Consider the following 22,396-nt stretch of genomic DNA (forward strand, 5'->3'; position numbering starts at 1 on the left):
GGGAAGCAGAGAGGTAAAGCATTCTGAAACCTGGTCCTTGATGATATACGCCTCAGCTAGACTCTTCCCTCCAGTGGGAGAAACAGTATGCTAGATAAATAATAAAACAAGCACACAGTGGCATACCACACAGCAAGATGGAAGGTGGAATTCAGGAGAAAATGAGACTATGATGAACAAAATTACCTATAAGTAATTTTACCTTCTCAAATATCTCTTTTCTCCCATCCTATGACAGTGCATTAAGGGACAGAGAGCAGATATAGCAAGTACTAACACCAGGAGGTGAGTTTACTTTTTAGTGCCACTAGCAAAACCCTGTTGCCAAAGGAGGCTTCCAGAGAGCGGAGAGGTCCAGTTGATAATGACATGTAAAAGGAGTAAGGAGATAACAGGTCCTTGCCTTACACACCTTGGAAACTTATGCCTCAGTGCTCACAGACTATGAAGTGGAGATTTCTCTAGCCAAATGGCATCTGTCAAGCTCTGCACAAGACTTATCAACATGATTCTACACTCACAATGCAGCCTCAGTCCCACCTAGCAATGTTGTCTTTAGCTGGACCCTTGCCCTTGGTGCAACTCCCAAAACCAAAGAAATAATTTCTTCAGTTTAGAAAATTTAAGCATGAGAAAGACAGACAGACATGTTCTCAAGTCTTAACATCCAACACAGGCAGATTTTCTTGACCTAGAAAGTGTATTCTGTTTGGACAGAGATGAGAAGAACAATGGGTTTGTTCGGGTGGAATTCACTATTCACCATGGCAATGAGTTCTAGAGAACAGTGAAAAAACTCTTTCCAAAACCCTTTGGAGATATGGAGGAGAGATGATGGGCACTCATTTCACTCACTCATCTGGCTGAAGGTGCTGCAATAAGGACAGCCCTCTGAAAGGAAAGAAATCAAAGGAATCTTCCCTAAAGCTTGATAGGGGTTCCCCATCAGAACATGCAAAATGAGGGTCAAGTCCTACTGATGAATCACTTGATGAAAATCTTAACTGTTCTTTGAGTTCCTTTTTTAATCCCAAGACATTCTGGCATGAGCAAGACAGGGGAGTATTGCTTAGGGTGCCACATCAGGCCACAATATCTTCCATATACAAAAGTACAAAAGGCAGAAAATTTTCTGCTGTTCACCAGTCTGTCAACTCAGTGGAGAAACCTTCTCTAAGGAAATTGATCTGCTGAACTCATACACAGCCACCCTGAAACAATGCAAAATACCAATCCCCAAGATGATCTTGGAAGCAGCCATAAAAGGACTCATTTTTAGATTTTCAGGCCTGAAAACCTAGGAGCAGCCACAGAGAGAGCAAAATCACAATTGCTTTATTCTGCCTGACCTTCCTCAGCACCTCAAGCAGCAGGGAAAGCAGAGTAAAGCAGCATTCCTGTTCCCTGGCTCCAACTCCATGTGAAGTATAACAAAAGAGGGCATAGGAGTTGGGGGTCCAAGCTTGCAGCCCTGCTCTCCTCTTTACCTTTCTCTGCCTCTATAGAGCCATGAGCTCCAGAACTGGAGGTCTCCTTCTGCTCCCAATTCTGGTAAATCCTTCTCTGAGGGGTATTTCTTCTGTCCCCAGCTGCCTTCTGTGCCCCACCCTGGGAGATCCCCTTTCTGCTCCTGTTCTTTCAGGTCCTGCAGGAATTTCTGCTGCTCCAGATTCGGCCTGTTGGAGACTGTGGTGGGCAGATTCCTGCACTCCAGTCAAGAAGATGTTAAAGACATTCTTTGGACACAATCAGCCTCAACCTGGTGCATCTGTGAGGCCTGTTGCACCTGGAGAGCAGTGGGTCCTTAAAAGGGAGGATCCAAGTCCAGTCCAGGGTGGCACTCTGAGGTGAGCAGAGCTAGAACACAGAGCTCCCAGGCCCCATGGAGCAGGGGCTGCTTATCAGGAAAAATGCGGAAGAGTAGATGGACCATCTTTGTTTTGTTTTCCCTTTTAGGAACTTCAGGTAGCTCAGCTTGGGTCCTTTGGACACATGGAATTAGGAGTCCAGGCCCCCTTTGCAGAGACTACTTATCTTTTGTCTTGCAGGAAACCACAGGGTGAGCCTGGACCATTTTATGGGGTTCAGGGCTATTTTTGTTTGAAATGCTTTATACCTTCCCAGAAGGGGACATCCTCCCTCAGACAAACAGCCAGAGGACCACACCTCAAACTCCAAACTGGCTCTACAGTAATGCCAATATCCAGGAAAGGATACCTTGGGATGAGAGAGGCACCCAACCTCATTCAAAAGGGGCTCCCTCGAGGTACAACTTGGCACAGGGCCCTCTGGTGTTTCCCTGCCCTCATGCAATTCTAACCATCGAGCTGGAGAACTCTTGTATTCCCCATGTGAACAATGCAATTTCTGCCTGCAGATGACCCATTCCTCACTCCACCTTTATGCAGAGGAAGGAGTCGTGACATCAGACAATGGCTGGCCCTGACTGAGAAGGTGGGGTGCTTGGCCACAGGGTTTGGAAGATTGCCTTCCATCCTCTCCGTTCAATCAAAGCCCATCAGACTTCTTCTGTCCTTTTCTTTTTAATCCCCTTCTTCATTCTTGTCCTGTCCTCTTGGTCCCTGCACTACAGAAACAGGCAGAAGGAGAGAGCAATAGTGAAAATTCCTTTTTTCCAAAGTTAGGAGGCAAAGAAAACTGTAGAAAGACACTCCAGTCCTCAGCAGACTTACAGAACTCTCTGCCTCCTTGCTTCAGTAGATGTCACCATAAAACTGTCTATTACTTAAATCCACTGTCAGAGGGTAAGAGGGGAAAAAATAATACATTTCTTACTTGCTCCTTTTTCCTTCTCTCTCAGAGGATCTCTCTGAATTCATTATGAAAGGGTTAATGCCCCCACCAGCTATGGAATTTGGAGGTGATCCAATATTGTTGCAACTGGAGGCCTCAGGACTAAGCTCCACCCTCAAATTGGGCCAGCTGTAGAAACACTCCAGCCTTACCTTAGTGGTAAGGCAACTTGGTATAATGTATTAAATTAACTTTAAGCCAATATATGTCTAAGCCTCCCTTTAGAGAAAATTTTCAATTTATATTCTGCTCATTTACCAGACTACCAGGTTGGGTTAAATTTGGAGAGAAGGTGCTGACAGAAATAAAATAAAATTATCTGGTATGAAAATTCTCATTTGGCTACACAGCTTCTCTTCTCATTCATTACTCATGGGATGTAGCGATCGGTAAATACCTGACATAGGGAGGGAAAGGATAAGAAGAGTTTAATCATCATAGTACAGTAACTGGCAGGAATGGAAGTTCTCCCCATATAAAACAAGAGTATTATAAAATAAGGAATTGTGTGGGAACCAATCCAGTGTGGGAACCAATCCAGTAGCCCCTTCTTACTAAAGAACGCCTCTGCAGAGGAATGGAAACTTACTTTGCAAATCTTCTACAGAGGAGACTCATACACTTTTCCCTCAGTGCCTAAGGGGACTGCTGTGAATTGTTTCCCAGATGTCTAGCATGGCAACTGGTGCAGAATTTTTACATCTTGCCTACAGCAACCTAGAGGCCGTTGGCCTTGGCATTTGGGAGAGAATAAGATGAACAGGGTACAACTGGTGTATGTACTCCATATGCTTGAAATATATCTTTAGAGCTCTAGGCCATTTATGCCACAACCTTCAAGGGGTTAGAACATAGTGATGGGAGAATTGTTTCCCAGGAATTGTGAAAAAGAGGAACATACTTTGAAGAGAGAGATTTCTGGAGCTATAAGAATAACCCTTTCCTCAAGGCAGTGTGGTTCTTGTAGGATGTGGGAACAAATTCTAAAACTTGCCTTCCAGAGGTAATGGGCACTAGAAAGACCAGCCACATGCTTGTCTAATTTGTCACTGTTGTTAAACTTGGCATCTGATACTCAAATAGAAGTTCTGATGTGCCTGGCTATAAAATGCCACTATGGCTGGTATTCATGTTTCTAAGGTGCCTGGTTATAGGACGCAAACCAAACCTCCTGGAAAAACACTAGTGTAGCTGAGATCACCAGAGCTTTGGGATTATTATAATATTTGTATTACAATAAGCTACGAGAGGTTAGGGCCCTATTAGGCTGCGTATTGAACCGATGCAGCTGCTGCCCCCAAAGAGCTTTGTTTCCCCTCACACTAGAAATGTTATTTTGACTAGATCAATGAGTGAAATATCCAGACAGAACTCAACCAGGATACCAACCTGTATCAGAAGTTAGTCACAGAATCATAGAAATGTAAGGTTGGAAGGACCTCAAGAGGTCATCAAGTCCAGCCTCCTGCCCTGAGGCAGGACCATGTAAACTTAGACCATCCCTGACAGGTGTTTGCCCAACTTGTTCTTAAAAGCCTCCAGTGATGGAGATTCTATATCCCTGCCTTGGAAGCCTATTCCAGAATTTCCAAGGGAGAATGGAGGATCCATGCTGAACTACACTTCTCTTCTGATACCCAGGCGGTTAGTTCTAGGTGTTCACAGTCTGAATGAAGGAATCTCTGCTTCAAGAGCTCTGGTGTTTTCGGCAGGTACAATGTGGAGTCCTTGACTATCTAGCAAGTGCAAAGTTCCTTCTGGGCCAGTGGAGGACTAGGAGGAAAACTACTACTCTCCCTTTTCCTCTTTGCCATATCCTTTACATATCTTGAAAGTAGCAGATTCTTCTTTACTCAGGAACTATTTCCATTGGCATGGAGAAGCTTTGACCTTTGTTTACTTTCTGGTTTCAGAAAGGATATCAACACTCATGCCCCAATCATAAGCCAATCTCAACCAGGAAGTTGGAGACTTCCTCTGCAACTACCATAATTGCTCACTGTATGGTTTTTTACACCATATAGTTGGTACTAGTCACTGTTACGGACAGAACCTGACCCCCTATGGCTATGTTTGTGGCGTTTTCTCCTTTTTGTTTTTAAAGACACACCCTGATAGAGGTGTTGAAAAACTAAAAGGACGTATACTATGAGATTTTGGAAATTTGTTTTCCAAGTATGCTTGCTGCCATAGAGAGCATGCAAAGGTCTAGAGTGAAAGTTGGGTTGGCTTTCAGCATGTTGTATGTACTTACCTTACCTCCCCACAAAGAGGCATTCAGCTGTGATGTGAGGATGACACCTAATTTTACATTGCATCAAGTGCATGATTCTATTCCTCAGAAATAATTTTTGCAGGTGCATTTTGAGAAATCCAGGGGCTGAAGCTGATGCATGGCACTAGGAATCCTAATCATTGGAGATAATTGGCTACTAAGGATCCCGCAGGAAATGTTTGTTGCAATGAAATTTTGGATCTTTGCATATCTTGATCATTGTGGTAAAATTACAGCCAGAGCCATGTCTGTTTTGAGCTCCGGATGAGCAATTCTCTGCATTGTGATCAAAAGCGCCTCTGGATTTTGAAGAACTGGTGGCTATGAATCCTTTCCAGCAGCTGTTCATTTCGGAATGGGTCTGTTTCTCTGGGCACAGTACTGACTGGCATGTTGTCAGTGCATGGGTATAGGTGCATAACATGCAACCTGTGCCTTGCTGTGACTACAACCAGCCACTTATGGATCTAGGTTATGAGGGTGGATCAGAAGGAAGAATCTTGTACAGGAAATGTGAACTCTTGTACACAAATGATCTTTGTCTTTCCATAATGAGGATTTTGGTGGTTTGGAAGACAGTTTTTCTAGGTTGCTTTGTAAGTTTCTGCTCCAGATTTTCCCCTCTGCGAGGGTAACAATCCCTTCTTGGATACCGCTGTTGTTTGTAGCCAACAACAGATTGCTATGGTGGCTTCGACAGTGAGGGCTGAGGCCTCTTTTCAAGCTCAGCTACTAGTTTCTCTGATTCCGCCCCCCCCCCCCCCCAATAGCTCTTCACCTGCAAATTTGCACAAGATATACATTTAGAATGAACAATGGCTATTTGTGGATATAACATGGCTTCCTTGCAACCGCCAAGTTAGAACCATTGCTTGTCACAAATCATACCTTGACCAAGACAGAACCCAAGATGTCCCAATCCAAGCAAGGATCACTCCTTTAGAAAATGAGCCACTTATTTGCCGCACAGTAGGCTTTCCTTACTAAATACATGAAAATCCTTTGGTTTGAAAGGCTATTGCTGAGACTTTGAAATTGCTGTGCTGTGTGCCACCTCTAAAGTCTATGAGTTTTTTTGGAAGAAAGTCCCCTTCAGGTGCTGTGATTATGTCTTTCACTGGTACAGCTACTGCTGCACCTTTAGACTCCCAAAATGTATGAAATTTCTTTGTTTATATACAAATGTGTTAGTTTAAACACAGAGGTCGGCAACCTTTCAGAAGTGGTGTGCTGAGTCTTCATTTATTCACTCTAATTTAAGGTTTTGTGTGCCAGTAATACATTTTAACGTGTTTAGAAGGTCTCTTTCTATAAGTCTATAATATATAACTAAACTATTGTTGTATGTAAAGTAAATAAGGTTTTTAAAATGTTTAAGAAGCTTCATTTAAAATTAAATTAAAATGCAGAGCCCGCTGGACTGGTGGCTAGGACCCAGGCAGTGTGAGTGCCACTAAAAATCACCTCGCATGCTACCTTCGGCATGCATGCCATAGGCTGCCTATTCCTGGTTTAACATTTGGTTTAAATCAGATGTCCCCATTTGGGTCTTATGATGCCCTCAAAGGAGGCATCAATGGTAAACCATGTATCTAATAAAGCTTGAAAGGGAAGATGTTTTATTAATATTAATGGGTTACTTGCAAGACACTGCTGTACTGTCCTGGAAAATTCCAGCAGGTGTTTTTTTTATTTTTTGTGATGCACGTGTAGTATTTCTTCTCCTGACTGTTTACAGGGGGAAGGTAGTACAATGTTCACTCTGGCCTGGGAACAACATAACAGAGGAGGGTACTGGTACACATACCTCAGTTGTGAAAATGTCCATGGGAGCTGAAAGGCTGTCTACCTGCTCCCCCAGGGTGGCTAGCACCCTGGTAAGTGCTGTAGGAGCAACCTAGTACCACTCAGGGCTTTCCTCAGTCAGGATCATCTGATCATGAGAAGGGAATTCTCACTTACCTCCCTGTAATCCTATGATGCAGCTTTGCGGAGAGTGAAATTGGCAAGTGCCTGCATCTGGGCATAGACTGCTTAGTGCTCCGAAGGCCTGTGTGTGGAGCCAGCCTTGGAGCAGGGAAGAGGTGAAGAAAGGGAGGCCTCTGTCCCTGGCAGAACGAGGGCTGGCTGATGATCACAAGGCACAAATCCCATTCCACTGCTGCCTGACTCTTAGCCCCGTCCCTGGCAGAGCAAGGGTCCCTGGGCTGGGAGCCAGCCAGGCCCAATTCCTGAGGGAAGGTTGCACAGGAGGGATAGTCTTTTGCACATGCCCAGATATGCTGCAAGGGGATAGGGGGCGGTGAGCATGGTACAGAGCCTTGCGAGATGGCATCTGTTTAGGAGAAGAGCCCCAGCAAACACACTATCAGTGGGAGAAGGTAAAGGAGAGGGGGTTAAACCCCTGATTATCACCCCACTTGCTTTTTGCCTTTTGGGAATCTCCAGGGTTTGCAGCACTTATCCTGAGTATAATGAAACTCCTCCAATTTGTAGTGGGAGGAAGGGGAGCTGGGAGCTTTCCCCAAGGAGCAGAGGACCTTCTTCAGTATCTGGATCCTTTCAGGGTTTTTCCGCCTCCAGCCCAGCTCTTTTGTAGGACTTGCCCACTAAGCTGGCCAGATAGCTTTCCCCTTGCCCTTAGGTTCTCTTCCCAAAGCTCAGAAACCCCAAGTGAGCTTTTGTGCTTTGAGGTCATGACTTGGCAGGGCAGGGACCTGACATGCCAGTCTGACTCCGAGTCCCTGGCCCTGGGAACACGCAGGGCATATTTCTCTTGCTGCAGAGCCTGTAAGTGCTGCCTCACATTAGATGTAAGCCATGTGTTTGCAGGACAGCTCAGCCATGTCTGAGTGGGGACAGAAGAGGCTGGCAGGAGGGCGCTGCAGTGACAAGGTGGTTGAAACCTAATCCCGAGGAGGAGGAAACCGAAGAGGAAGATTGTAAGTCACCACTGCACAAAAATGAATAAAAATAAAAAGGTTTTAAAACAAAACAGGACAAACTGAACCATGAACTTGTTCCACTGCCAGAAGCAGAATACCTGGTGGCCTAAATTGAAGGGTGGAACTTAGTCCTGGAGGTTCCAGCAACAATAATGGACCATCTCCAGATTCCACAGATGGAGGGCATTAACCCATGAGTAATCAATTCTAAGACAAGCTATGCAACAAAAAAGAGTGATTTACCACAGAGATATCAATATTGTCAAAAGTCTTTTCTGGTGATGAGCAAAAACAATAAACTCCCAAGTACCCAGTTCTGAAGCCCACACAAGCTGATAAGGCTACCTTAAGTTGGGCTACAACTTAACACTGCATCTCTAGCAAAAGGAGGACCACACAGGGCAAAGCATGAGCAGCCTGTGCTCACCTGGAAAACTGCAGCAGTACCAGTAATCACCAAAAAAGTAGAGGACAAGAAGCCCTTTTGCCATCAAAATGTGTTGGCCTGTATCTCCTCCCTCCTTCTGTGCCAAGAACCCTTCCCATTCTAGCATAACCATCTACCTTGATTGTTCTCCGAGTGCTATCCCTGGAGAAACTAGCCAGACCCACTCACCCATAAGCTGCTACTACGTTGATGCATGGCAGTTCTCCCTTTGAACTGCACAACCATCATCCTGTTGCATAGTACACTGCTTTGTGGGGGCTCTTTAAGTGAGCCCTCTTGTCAGTCGTCTCAACTTATTGCTGTGGAGGGATGTAGATCATCCCTTTTCACCAACTTCGCAAGGGGTTTGCTGTTGTTGCCCCCAATCTATTCCTAAAGTCAAACTGGGTAAAGCATTGAAGGAGCACAGTCTGGCCTCTGCTCTATCAGTAGCTGCTGTATCTTTCTCTCCTCCCACTCTCCCTCTCACTCCAACCACTATAGAAGTTCCAGGTATGGGTCAATACAGTAACTCCTCATTTAACGTTGTCCCACTTAATGTTGTTTCAACGTTACGTCCCTGCTCAATTAGGGAACATGCTCGTTTAAAGTTGTGCAATGCTCCCTTATAACGTCATTTGGCTGCCTCCTTGTAAGATTCTGCGGAAGAGCAGCGACTTTACAAGAGAGCATTGCACAAGTTCGCTTCTCCGCCTCCTCCCCAGCGCTTCTGTTTGGCGGTGCTTAGAACTTTCTGGGAGGGAGGGGGAGGAGTAGAGATGCAGCGCTTCCCTGCTCCTACCCCTTCCTCCCAGAAAGTCCTAAGTGCCGCCAAACAGAAGCGCTGGGAGGGAGGGGGAGGAGGTGGAGAAGCAGAACTTGTGCAATGCTCTCTTGTAAAGTCGCTGCTCTTCCACAGAATCTTACAATAGGCAGCCAAACGACGTTATAAGGGAACATTGCACAACTTTAAACGAGCATGTTCCCTAATTGAGCAGGGACATAACACTGAAACAATGTTAAGTGGGACAATGTTAAATGAAGCTGCAGCTGCTGCAAAGGTGCTTCCTAGCGTCCTTGCCTGCAGCGGGCTATGCCTGTGTCGGGTAAGCCAAGGGAACTTCCCAACCACAGTACAGTACAGTAGACAGTATAATACCTTTTGTCTGCCCCAAAATATTTCCTTGGAACCTAACCTCCTGCATTTACATTAAATCTTATGGAACAATTGGATTCATTTAACATTGTTTCACTTAAAGTTGCATTTCTCAGGAACATACCTACAACGTTAAGTGAGGAGTTACTGTATAGCTATAAACTTCTCTCTTTCCTCCCATCCTCTCTCCTTACTTCACAGTCCACCAAAGGCAAATTTCAAAGATTGCCATCAGCCCACTTCTCAAAATTTCATGCTGAAATTCTGAATAAAAGTACATTTCTGCACATTTTGCTTCCAAAATGAACACTGTGGGGGTAAGTATAATTTCTGGAGCATGAGAATGATGGAAACAAACTTGGAAATCTCTGTGCAAACACTGTCACTTTTACACAGCTCTATGTTAAACCTCCCTCCCTGTGCAGAAGATGTAAAGAAGCAAATGTAAGATAAAGCCAATTTTTATCCTCCAACAAAATTGCTGATTGTGTCACTTACCCTAAATGAGAATTCAAGGTTTTCTCCTCCCCATACTTCCATTCCTGTGTCATAGGAGCCAAGATAGTCAAAATATTTCTTGCTGACAGCAAACAATCCACCAGCCATAGTTGGAGACCTATGCAAGAGAAAAATAATTCTGGATTAGGTATGGGGATGGGGGGGAGGAATCTACACATACATCTACTATTTTCTTAATTGTTCTCTAGTTACAAAGTAACAATACACATCAGATAAGTATCCTAGTGATATAACACTTAAGCTTTATTTGCTAATAAAATTGTATTGGAACAGAGTTTCTGAAATGCATTAAGAATGGACTTGCGAAAAAAATTCTGCGGAAGTAAATATAATAAGATAAACCAAGGTATATTTTAGTGTCACCACAGGTACAAGTTGCTTTGAAATGAATGAAAACACATGCCTCTTGCCTTCAACAAAATAGGGGCTTAATCTTGCTCCCACTGAAGTCAATGACAAAATTCTCAGACTTCAATGGATTAAGCCCCAAAGTAAATGCATTCATGACAATTTACATAGCAAAAGTAATGCAGATTTCTTTTTTAAAAGCAAAATTTTGCCAAAAGCATGATGACTGGAACTACATTAAAAAAAGAACAATTTTTTTAAAACTCTGTACTTTCAGTTTCAGTGCTGAATGCTAAGTGCTCAGTTATACAAATTCTTTTATTTCTCTTCAGCTGAAGTTAAAATTTGTAAATTTTATAAAATTTGACATTTAAAATGAAGATACAGCAAAATAATACTCACCTGATTACATCAGTTTTGGACTGTCTTCGTTTTCGCTCCCTCTCTGGGATAACATGCCAAGTGAAGACGAGTCTCCAGTCAAACCCTCCAATCTGTGGTTCCCCAGCATTTCCCAAGTACTCGAATGTATTCCAGTCAATCACATCGATCACAGGACACACAACTGCTGACTCATCTTCCCCAATTCTAAATTATTTTAAGAAAGAAAAAAAATATATTTTTGTTGACACTAGCAGAAACTAGAAATGGCAGGACTAAAGAAAGGGTTTATTAATACAAAAGTAAAGTTTTTACCCCCATTTTACATATATTGGGATACAAGTAACGAACAGTTACTTACAGTAGGTGTGCTTCTTCGAGATATTGTAGTGAGTGTGGATCCCGCTGTAGGTGCATGTGTACCTCATGCACACAAGACCAGAGTTTTTTTGCTAGCCGTGTCCATCAGGGCTGCACTTGGGCCCTGTGTCTCCTAGTGTGGACAATCCCTCTATAGGTGACAGACAAGCTGTATCCTCCCTGAACTGTGGAAGTGAGGCATTTCAGCTGTATCTGTCAAGAAGTGACTGAAGCGCTGCTCTCCTGAATTTGGCATCCAACCTGGCTGCCATGTCAAGCACAGAATGTCTAACAAAACTTAGTGGGCTGCTTCACTTAGCTGCCTTGCATATCTCAGAGACTGGCACAAAGGGCCGGCATTAGGGGTATAGCAAGCAGGGCAATTGCCCAGGGCCACACACCACAGGCGGCCCCATACAGCAGGGCCTGGGCTTCAGAAATGTTGCAGAAATCCAATGTGTGAGCAGGTAAAGGAGGCAGGGTGGGGGCTCACTCCTTAGCTTCTGCCCTGGGCTCCAGCAAGTCTAACACCGTTCTGGCTGGCACATTCCTAAAGGAGAGTGCCTTGACGTTCAGTGAGAGAGCCTGACCATTATAGCAGATTTTTATTCTCTGAGATGAGACAGTTTGGTCTTTCAACGTGTCCCATTTCCTCAGGCCAGGATCAAAGCTAAGGGGTGCATCACTGGAGCTGGGGTTGGTGCTGAAGGAGTTGCTGCATTGTAGGTTGTTGCTTCTCCCCAGGCCTTGACACCCTGCATGGCTTGGTGGATTCCTCTCTGGAGACTTAGCGGTGTTTGTCCTTATGGGAGGACACTGCACTCCTTCTTGAGCTTCTGCCTCCATGTTTGGAGTGGCCCTCTCAGTACCTGACTTCAGCTGCTGCTGAGACCTGCTGGATCTTTCCTCAGCACCATCTTCTCCATGCTAGTGTTAGGCTTCACCTGCTTGCTCAGTGCAGTGCTGGATCATGCTGGCTCGTCCACCAGCAGGATTCCAGAGCTCGTTTCCTTAGGGTCTGAGGAGACCTTCATGGACTGTTCCAGCAGATGGCAATTAAGCCTTGCGTTTCGTGTCTTACGCATTCTAGCAGAGGAAGACAAGCACACCAAGCATTTTCTCTGAATGTGCAATTCCCCCAGGCAGAGAGACACCTACTGTGCCCATCCTTCAGAGGGATTAGTCCATTGCTGGATGCACAGGATTGGAAGCCCGCAGGTTTTGAGTCTGCCACGAGAAGGAGCCCTGTACAAAGATGTGTGTATGGGAGGCAGAGTCTGAATAATAGACTTGAGTCTTAATGGGTTGCATCAGTTCATGGTGGTCAAATACAGTAGATCAGAATAGCTTCAAAAACTTTAGAAAGTTTTGAAGTTTAGCCTGAGTGAAGAACTAGCAGGCAGAACAGGAGAGGGATGAAGCCACCCAGCCCTTTATATGGGCACATGCTCATATGGGAGTATGAGGATGCATACACAGGATGCATACACAGCCCTGATGGACACTGCTATTCAAAACAGCTCTATTTTCATGTACATGATGAGGTGCATGTGCACTTACAGTGGGATCCACACATAACTTGAAGAAACATTGGACATTTTTCCATCCAATCATAGAAATATTTTGCTGTATATTTAAAAAAAAAAAAAAAGTAATTGCCACACAGGTGTAATTACAAAAGAAAGCAGATAAACAAGCACACAAAAAATCTGCTTTTTCTGCAAATTAAGACTGAACCAGATCACCCAAAGTATATTCAGTACACAAGTAAGAAACACAGTTAACTTATGTTCCATCCTCAACAAAAGGGATCCAGATTCTGAGATCACCTGATTAGGCTGATTTGTATAGAGTTGTATGGAAGGCAATTCACTACATTTTCAGTAAAGAAAATCAGACTATTCATCCAAAGTCCTTCCTAAGACTGCCATCTTCTGGCTTACCTAAACTACTTACAGACTGCCTCTTCATATGTAAGGTTGTTTCTTCAATCACTTGATATTAAAATCCTGATTATTTTAATCACCTTTCCCTGCTGTTTTCCATTTAATCTGGTACAATTAATCTAATATGTCTGGAATTTACCATACATGGTCCTGTCCCAGAGGTTAAAATTTAGGGGAAACAAATCAGACAGGTTGTTTGTAACAGGTCAATTAAAAAAAATCAGTGAGTTTGGAAGAAGCTGTCAAACATGCCTAAGGAAGTTAGGAGCATGTTTCTATTGAAAGTCAATGTGATGCATGCTCCTAAACCCATTAGGGCAAGGCAGTTTTGGAAATCTCACTTGTGTTTTTTGTAAAGTTGTACTTTTTGGCCTCTTCTTCAAAGTCCATTATACTCAATGGGAGTCTTTCTATTGACTTTAAATGGGTTTGGATCATGTCCTTTAGCCTCAGCAAGAGCTGGTGCCTTTGGGAAGAATTGAATATAGTCTCCTATCTGCAATACAATCTTCGTAAAGTCTGTTGTAGGCATTGTAAATATTTGCAAGTGTAGCTCTGGCATTAGAAGGGGTCTGGATGTGGCTTTGAGAGCAGAAAGAAGAAAAAAGATAAGGCATCGTTTACAGAGCCCGAGAGAAGCTAAACTCTGCTGTGGGAATATCTATGGCTCCATTCAAACTAGGAAAAATATACAAGTGTATTTAGTAGATGTGTAGTATATGGATGCAGCTGAAATAGTATTACAAATGTTTTAATGTAATGTAGATGGAGTATTCCGTGATTTGTTCTGTTAAATGAAGGCTTGGATTCTGCATCATTCTGTGATGGAGATGGCATATGTGTCAAATGACAGCTGTAAATCAAAGCATCGCTGAGTATACAGGACTCAAATTATAGTGTGTGTACACACAATCTTAATTCTTTCCCTTTGAAAACTCTTTTGCATAGTGCCTGACCCAGTCCTCTTTATTCCATATGAATATGGAAAGAAAACTTGAAAGGCAAGTTCTTCTTTGCCCTTATTTCCAACTTGCTTTATGTGTATCTTGCACTGAAATAGTGAACCTCTGTCTAGAACTGACTATCTCTAGAACTGTTCCTTGGTCCCTTACCAGGCTGACAGTGTGGTCACCAACAGAGCTGTGCGAATAAATGATTTTTTGGTTCACTGGCAGGCCAAACAATCGGGGGGGAAAAATGGTTTCAGGTTGGACACTTACAGCCTTATCTATTCATAGCAAAGGGTTAGATTCAGAAGGCAACTTCAATGCCAGTGGCATTCACAAAATGGAGGAGAAGTCACAGTGGTAGTGCTCCCCCTTATACTTTATAGCCTAGTGGTTAGGGCACTCACCTGGGATGTGGGAGACCCAGGTTTGATTTCCTGATCTGGAGCAGGGACTTGAGCCCAGTCTGTCCTTCCTAAGTGAGTGCCCTAACCCTTGGTCTATAGCAGTGGTGGGCAACCTGCAGCCTGACAGGCTAATCCATTGGCGGGCCGTCAGTTTGTTTACATTTGCACAGTCGCCCACAGCTCCCAGTGGCCGTGATTCACCATTTACGGTGGAAATTTTGAAACTCACCATTTTGACATTTCTGAATTTTATCCCCTTTTTCCCCCCCCAACAGAAATAAGCTGCCAAAATTGACACAAATTTGCAATATGTTTGGTCAACCCGAATATGCATTTTTCAGTAAAAAAAGCTGTGGCCAAAAAACATTACCCAGTTCTAATCACAAACACCAAATTAGGTGAAAAGTTCAGGGTTCCATATAAAACATTGTCCCCTCTTCCTGGCAACAATCCTTCAATCCTTTAGGAAGAAGGAAATTGGATCTTCGAACTTCTAATTCCACTAGGCTATTAATCTGTTCTATAGAGAAACAAAATTTGCTGTTAAATAAACTGAATATTTATCATTCTGTTGCATTTCAAATAGCAAATACTTGCATTCTCTCAGAAATCATCTTGTGGTAATTATTGGTAAATGACGATATTTTCATTACCTCTACAAACACGGAAATTTAACAGATGACTCTTTTTTCTCAAGTTTATAATAAAAAAAAAAATGCACAATTGGTATAACTTTACCTTTCCAGTAGTGGTTCAAGCCACCCTTCATGACACTCACAGTGGCAATCAAGAAATGTCAAAACATCCCCTTTCGCAAGAGAAGCTCCCAGAAGTCGAGCTCGAACCAGTCCTTCTCTTTTATTTGCACGAATAAGACGTACCTTGCGTAAACCAGCCACATAGTTTTCCAAAGGTTTCTTTAAATGGTCTATTACAAAGAAGTTGAACAGATCACTGTAAAATTATTGTACATAGTAGGTTATAAAAAAATAGTATTTAAAGCACTGTTGTAATACACAGATAACAGTGCTGTGCGATCTGGCCTGTAGCCCTTCTCCCACTCTTGGCATGTCCCTAATACCTGGACAGGCCAAGGGAACCGGCGATGTAAAACTAGGGTGGACAAAAATCATGATTATTTTGTTAAAAATAGATTTTATTTAAATCAATTTTTAAAATCAGACTTTTATTTACATGTAGCTAGTTCTTAGCTTTCTTCCTTTCTTACAGCCTTTAATGGCTGAAGTGGATGATTTATACTTGTTTCTTTAAATTAGTTTTCTAATTGTTAGGAACATTTCAAATTTTACATTTTTTTTTTTTACTAAGAAGTTTCACACTTAAAATGGTCATTTATGCTATAAAAAATAAGTTATGGGCCCAATACTGTAACATTCTTATTGTGAGAACACCACAAACTCAAATATAAAATTGATAAACAAATAGCCCATATTATATTTGCAACCAGCACCTTCCAATATATTGAACTTCCACCAGTCAAGAAAACTGAAATGTTCTGCCCATGCTGTTCTCCTCCATTAGGGTTTGCAGCCTGAAGTCAATAGGATGTGTACTCTTAAATCGCATAGTGCTTTTGAAAATACCACATTTTAGGAGCCTAATCCTATTTTGAACATTTTGGCCTGTGTGTACAAAAAAATTCACAATAACTTTGTTCATGTATTGAAAGTTTAAACAGCTTTTCTTTATTAATTTTGAAACAATTTTGTTTTGAAGTGACAAAGATTTTGTGCGATTAATAGTAAAGTTTTTTAATCAAAATACAATTTAATCCTGATGCTGCAAAGTTATGCACTTGCTTAACTTAAGGACAAGCTGTCCCACTGAAATCAAGGGGGAATACTCACATGAGTACCTACTGAAGGGTTTGGAGAGTGAGGGCCTTAATTTTCCATATTTTTGGTTTTTCCAAAGCCTCAACTTGATCTAAATCAATTATTTAAAACCAACCAAACAAACAAAACCAACAAAAGATTTAAATTATTATTTAAAATGGTTCCATCTTGTGTTAAAGCAGCTGTACCAGTTTTACACCAGTCAAAGATTTCTCTATGTGTGGGGAAAGGCTCAGTTGCAAGTTTGAGGGAGCTGGTTGCACTGCTTCCATGGAGCAAAGGGGACTTTGACAGGACCAAAAATCCTGACCTTATATTTCCAATTGAAAGATGTATGTGTGTAGTTGGTATAAAATATTTTTTGAAAAATACACTCTTTTCAAGTGTGGTTCTGCTCTGAAGAATGCCTATTTTAAAAAAGGTACGTAACATATCTACTCCAGGCAAGACTGAGTTCTTCAGGTCAAGGACTACGTCTTTGTATGGAGTATGCATCATGCCTAGCACAATAGGGCCCCAGTACTTTGGGGGACTTCCAGGCACTATTGTAAAGAAATGCTCAGAGAATGTACATCTCATTTGCACCTAAAAGTTTATGATGAAAGAATTCTGAGACATCATATGAGCAAGGAGAAAACATTTATTTTGGAGAGGCAAGAAAGGATATTATTTTAGAAAAAAAAGGGGGTGTGCCCCAAAAAAATCTTTACTCTGCAGTGCTGAGGATCGGAAATGTCTTTACAACTATAACCCTCAGGTGTAAACTAAAGGTGCCCAGGGGCTGCTGTTTTTGCAGTGTAAAAGAAGAGCTCTGTATACAATACTAAAGCAGCCACAGACCAGAACTCAACGTAGAAAACACACTCAGAATTATCCAGGGAGATTCCAAGCACATGGGCACCAGGTTTGTATAATTTTTGGTGGTGCCCAGAACGGGTCCAAGCAGAGCCGTCCCATCCATACGATGGACCAGGGCAACCGCCCTGAGCCCCATGCTTTGGGGGGCCCCATGCTTCAGGCAGCAGAGAGCGCCCCAGCCCCAGCCTGAGCAGGGATGGGAAGAGGCAGGGTGTGGGCCGGGGGGGGAGTGGGGGCGGGGCGGGGCAGGGGCTGGAAGAGGTGGGGCGGAGCGGGCTGGGACTGGGTCACTCTCTGCTGCTGGTGCCAGGCCCCCCGCTAACCCACCAGGCTGCCCTGGACCCCACGTCCCCCTGAAGCGCAGGCTCCCCAAAGCGCGGGCCCGGGGCGGTGGCCCCAGTCCATCCAAATATAAAGCCCAAACATTGGTGGAGCCGGACCCATGTCCCTGAATATTGGTGGAGCACGAGCACCACAGGCCCATACAACTCACAGCCTATGCCTGAGCACTCTGAGTGACTTGCTTCTGATAGCAGGTTTTTGAACTGCAAAAACGAAATTCATGTGGTGTACAGTGGAGCTCTCCAATTGTTCACGGGGAGGTCTTGATCAAGAGGCTGAAAGTCATTCAGGCAGACTAATATGCATAAAAATCCAGGCTCCCTCCCTAATGTTCATTTGGAATGAGTTGAAAGATGCAATCCACTGAAATATCAAGATTATCAGTTGAAACTGTAAAAATGCAATTACACTTTTATTCCAATGTTTGTGTGCAATATGCCTGACTAGGTACTGTGTGCCATCAGGGCACTATAACCAGCACAGGCACCGACTCCGTGGGTGCTCTGGGACTGGAGCACCCATGGGAAAAAATTGCAGCCAAGCTCCCCACTCCTCGCCTCCTTCTCCCTGCCCCAAGTGTGCTGCGGCCCCGCTCCTCCCCCTCCCTCCCAGAGCTTCCCACCCCCCAGCCACCTAACACCTGTTTGGCAGCGCTTAGGATTTTCCGGGAGAGAGGGGGAGGAGCAGGGAAGCGGCATGCTCAGGGGAGGAGGCGGAGAAGAGGTGGGGCAGGGACAGGGACGTGGGAGAAGGGGGTGGAAAGGGGGTGGGGCTGGGGTGGGAAAAGGCGGCATAGAGCGAGGACTTTGGGGAAGGGGTAGAATGGGGGTGGGGCGAGGGCATGGGAGTCGAGCACCCACTGGGCAGAGTGGAAGTTGGCGCCTATGCTAACCAGCAAATGGCTTAGTGCTCCATACATGTTCAAAGTGGACTTTCTGGGTTTTTCAGAAAGATGACAAACAAAAATCAGAACGGGCATTTTGGAAAACCAGACTAAAAAGTCATAATTCCTGTACACACTCTTAGCAATCCCTTAAGTAAATTTAGCTGCTGAAAATGCAGTCTGGAAGTGAATGGACTTGGAGATATGATTTTCTTTTAAAAAAAAGTTCAATAGCAGAAATTGTCCCATTTACATGAATAATAGTACAATATTTCAGTAATCTGTCTTCTATCTGTAAACGTTTTGGTGAAAGTTTAGGAAGGGGCTGAAAAGCAGACCAATTTATCTGTGAAAAGGAGACTGTCCTAAAAAAGAATATTAGGTTTGTATTGATTTAATCATTTTGCTCCAACAGTGAGAGAGGCTTAATTTTAAATCTCTACCCCTCTGCCCCTGTCCCTTTCCCCCTCTGCTCCTGTTGCCATGTCCTGTCCCTCTCACACAGCTCCTGTCTCTGTCCCCCTCTTTGCCTCTCCTTTACATTTGAATCAATTAGCTTCTTTCTCCTCCTCTTCCACATTGCCTGGCTGCTGGCGGGAGACCACTGACGGTATGTCTACACTACAAAATTAGGTCTATTTTATAGAAGTCATTTTTTTAGAATTCGATTTTATAAAGTCAATTGTGTATGTCCACATTAAGCACATTAAGTCAGCGGAGTGCGTCCTCACTACCGTGGCTAGCATCAACTTACAGAGCAGTGCACTGTGGGTAGCTATCCCACAGTTCCCGCGGTCTCCGCTGCCCATTGGAATTCTGGGTTAAGCTCCCAATGCCTGATGGGGCATAAACTTTGTCACAGGTGGTTTTGGGTACATGTCGTCAGGACCCCCTCCCTCCCTCCTTCCATGAAAGCAATGGCAGACAATCGTTTCATGCCTTTTTTCCGGGGTCCCGTCCACTGGACCCGCTCAGCCCGCTGCCTGCCTGGATGATCGGAACCCCAGACTGACAGTGGGCTGAGAGGGGCTGGCGGACAGAGCCCCAGACCGGCAGCGGCTTCATCCGCCGGCCCCTGCCAGCCAGGGTCCCGCTCAGCCCCCCTCAGCTGGCAGACCTCGGTGAGGTCGATCAGAGGTGCCTGGACAGACATGGCTATCCTCCTCTTAGAGCACCGACTGGGAGTGACTCCAGGTCATTCTCTTTTTTAAGTTTCGTCTAATGGAGATTCAGTCCTGCCTGGAATATCATGCAAGCTGGAGGCTTCTGCCTCAGGCTGCTCTCCCAGCCGGCAGCACCGTGCGATCACACCTACCCCAGCCTGCCCCTTGCTCCCATGGTTAATGAAGCCTGGACAGTAGTAAGGAGCAGTTCAATTTATGGAATGACAAATCCACAACGAAGGATTGCACTCTATGGGCCACGTTAAGATTATTTCAGAGTCCTAGATAGCATTTAGTCCCGATAAAAGGCTTCATGAAAATTTTCCACCGCCCCTAACAAAAATGTTAATTTATGAAAGAAGCTGAAAGGATAAGGAACCCAGGACTATAACTCAGAGAGAGCTTCCATAGTATTTAACTCATAAATGATATAATTCAAAGTAAAATTTCACAGTGCGGTCTGTTCTAAGACTACAAATGCAGGAGAGGAGTCAGATAAAGGAACAGTGACCTGTTTCTACCAGGTTTTGAACCGGAATGTTTCGCGTGTTAGGTGAACGTGATTACCACTACACTAAGGGGATTTCGCGTGTTAGGTGAATGTGATAACCACTACACTATGGGGTTTCTCTTTTTTTGCCACAGACTTTGCCAAATACACAGGAATGTTTTCTCTACCTACAGAAGCTACCTAATGCAATGTCTATATCTATGGCCTTCCTGCTCACAAAGCGGTCATGCCCTCGTTCAAGGCTGACACAGCGTGGAGTGCATGTGACACAGCGACCTGGCTCGGGCAGGATCGCTAGCGAGGCATGATACTTTTGCCATTAAGCAAACACAGCAATTCTTTCTCGGCCTCTGTCACTGAATGCCTTCATGCATTACCCTGTGCCCTATCAGTGCGGGAGGACTGCATGAGCTCAGAAAACATGTAATCACGAGTGCATTTTTTTCGCTTTCTCATCTGCGATAACCTCAGGGACTGAGATGATAGAGGGAGCGTAGAAAAATTTTGAGGGGACTGCATGGTTACCTGTGCTGCTGAGTGCTGATGAGTTAGCCATGCTGGCCAAACAGGAAATGAAATTCACAAGTTCCCGGGGCTTTTCCTGTGTACCTGGCTAGTGCATCTGAGTTCAAAGTGCTGTACAGAGCGGTCACAATGGAGCACTCTGGGATAGCTCCCGGAGGTCAATACCATCAAATTGTATCCACACTACCCCAAATTCGACCAGGCAATGTCGATTTCAGCGCTAATCCCCTTGTCGGGGAGGAGTACAGAAATCAATTTTAAGAGCCCTTTAAGTCGACAAAAAATGGCTTCGTCGTGTGGACGGTGCAGGGTTAAACCGATCTAATGCTGCTAAATTCGACATGAACTCGTAGTGTAGACCAGGGCTGAGAGTCCAGAAAAGAGTCTCCTGGCTCTCACTTTTATTGCCTGGCAACATGACAGCTAGGAGGATCAACTGCAGGAGAAGACCTGCTCAGGCTCTGCATCCCTGGGAGGCAGTATGCTCAACTGCTCCATCAGAACAGACCATCACAGTCAGTTCAGCAATTAGGAGCAAGGGTTCTGGAACAATTTTTATATTGGGGTGCTAAGAGCCATTGAACCAAAGAGTAAACCATGTATATAATGGAAATCACTTCAAGCCAGCACCCCCAGTTCCAGAACCTATGATTAGGAGCTGTGCAGTGACTGATCATTCAGGGAACCATTCCCTGAAGTACATATTTATATTTTCCAATCTTTATGTTGCATTAGTGTGGTCATTTAAGATATTTACAGTATTTTAATTATACATTCAAAAATATATATTAGTATGTTTAACATAAGTTGGAGACAATACCTTACTATATTGTATGCATTGAAACATAAAATGTATATTTCAAAATATATACATTTTAAATAGATTTTTAAAAGTTGTTTTAAGATATACAGACTGTGATAGATATACTTTTTTATTAAGTACATCACAATTAAAAAAATCATTGAGTAACACTTCTGAATCTAGATGTGCTAGTATAATACAAAAATATTCAGAAATAAGTTGTGGCAGAAAAGAGCAGAAATTTGTAGAAACTGAAAGCACCAATAGCTTAAATTTATCACTCATTTGTGTATAAAATTTTGCATCTATGCTACAATCCTTCACTGTAAGCCATATCAATTTACAGTGCAGGGAAATCAAGTAAAGTTTTAAAAAAGGGGAAGGTAAGAATTTTGAACAAGCTATGTTTGTACCAGAATGTTCTTGATAATTAATTTTTCAGAATTTTCCATACTTCCCCCTTCATGTGGACTTTGGACAATAGTACTGCCACCCTCTATCTTCCTTGTACTCTACAAATATAACCCTTACTTTTAATAAAATATTCCATAGGAATAGGAAAAATATACCCAATTCTTCCACATACATTCAAAGTGATATTTTAGAGTGAAAGAACTGTAAACATGCATTATATATAGATAGATATCTTAGCAGTATCTCTCAAAATCCTGAAAGCTCTTAAAAGATAAGTAGCAATTAAAAAAAAAAAAAAAGGGATATCCCCGCCAGTAAGCCATTTCTTTCATATAATAATATTTGCAAATAGCCAGAGTATAATGATCTTACATTATGAGTGGCAGACAAAACTACACCTAACATTTTTACGACACATATTTCTATCTTACATGGGCCCCCACTACTGTAACACGTGAGTGCCTCACAAGTCACAATATTCAATGTCTTTATCCTCATAACAACTTTCTAAGGTACC

General features: G+C 43.5%; 1 protein-coding gene across 1 annotated transcript in view; it reads right to left on the minus strand.

The window, feature by feature from the left end:
• Positions 1–22,396, minus strand: part of GALNT12 (polypeptide N-acetylgalactosaminyltransferase 12) — a 94,038-nt gene that overhangs the window by 42,981 nt on the left and 28,661 nt on the right. Inside the window, exons 3-5 of the mRNA XM_039526911.1 lie at positions 15,264–15,453; positions 10,887–11,072; positions 10,116–10,233 (exon numbers count right to left, since the gene is read on the minus strand). Of these exons, the coding sequence (XP_039382845.1) occupies positions 10,116–10,233; positions 10,887–11,072; positions 15,264–15,453 (494 nt within the window). The remainder of the gene's footprint in view (positions 1–10,115; positions 10,234–10,886; positions 11,073–15,263; positions 15,454–22,396) is intronic.

The sequence above is a fragment of the Mauremys reevesii genome, linkage group 2, assembly GCF_016161935.1.
Source record: "Mauremys reevesii isolate NIE-2019 linkage group 2, ASM1616193v1, whole genome shotgun sequence".
Taxonomy (NCBI): Eukaryota; Metazoa; Chordata; order Testudines; family Geoemydidae; genus Mauremys; species Mauremys reevesii.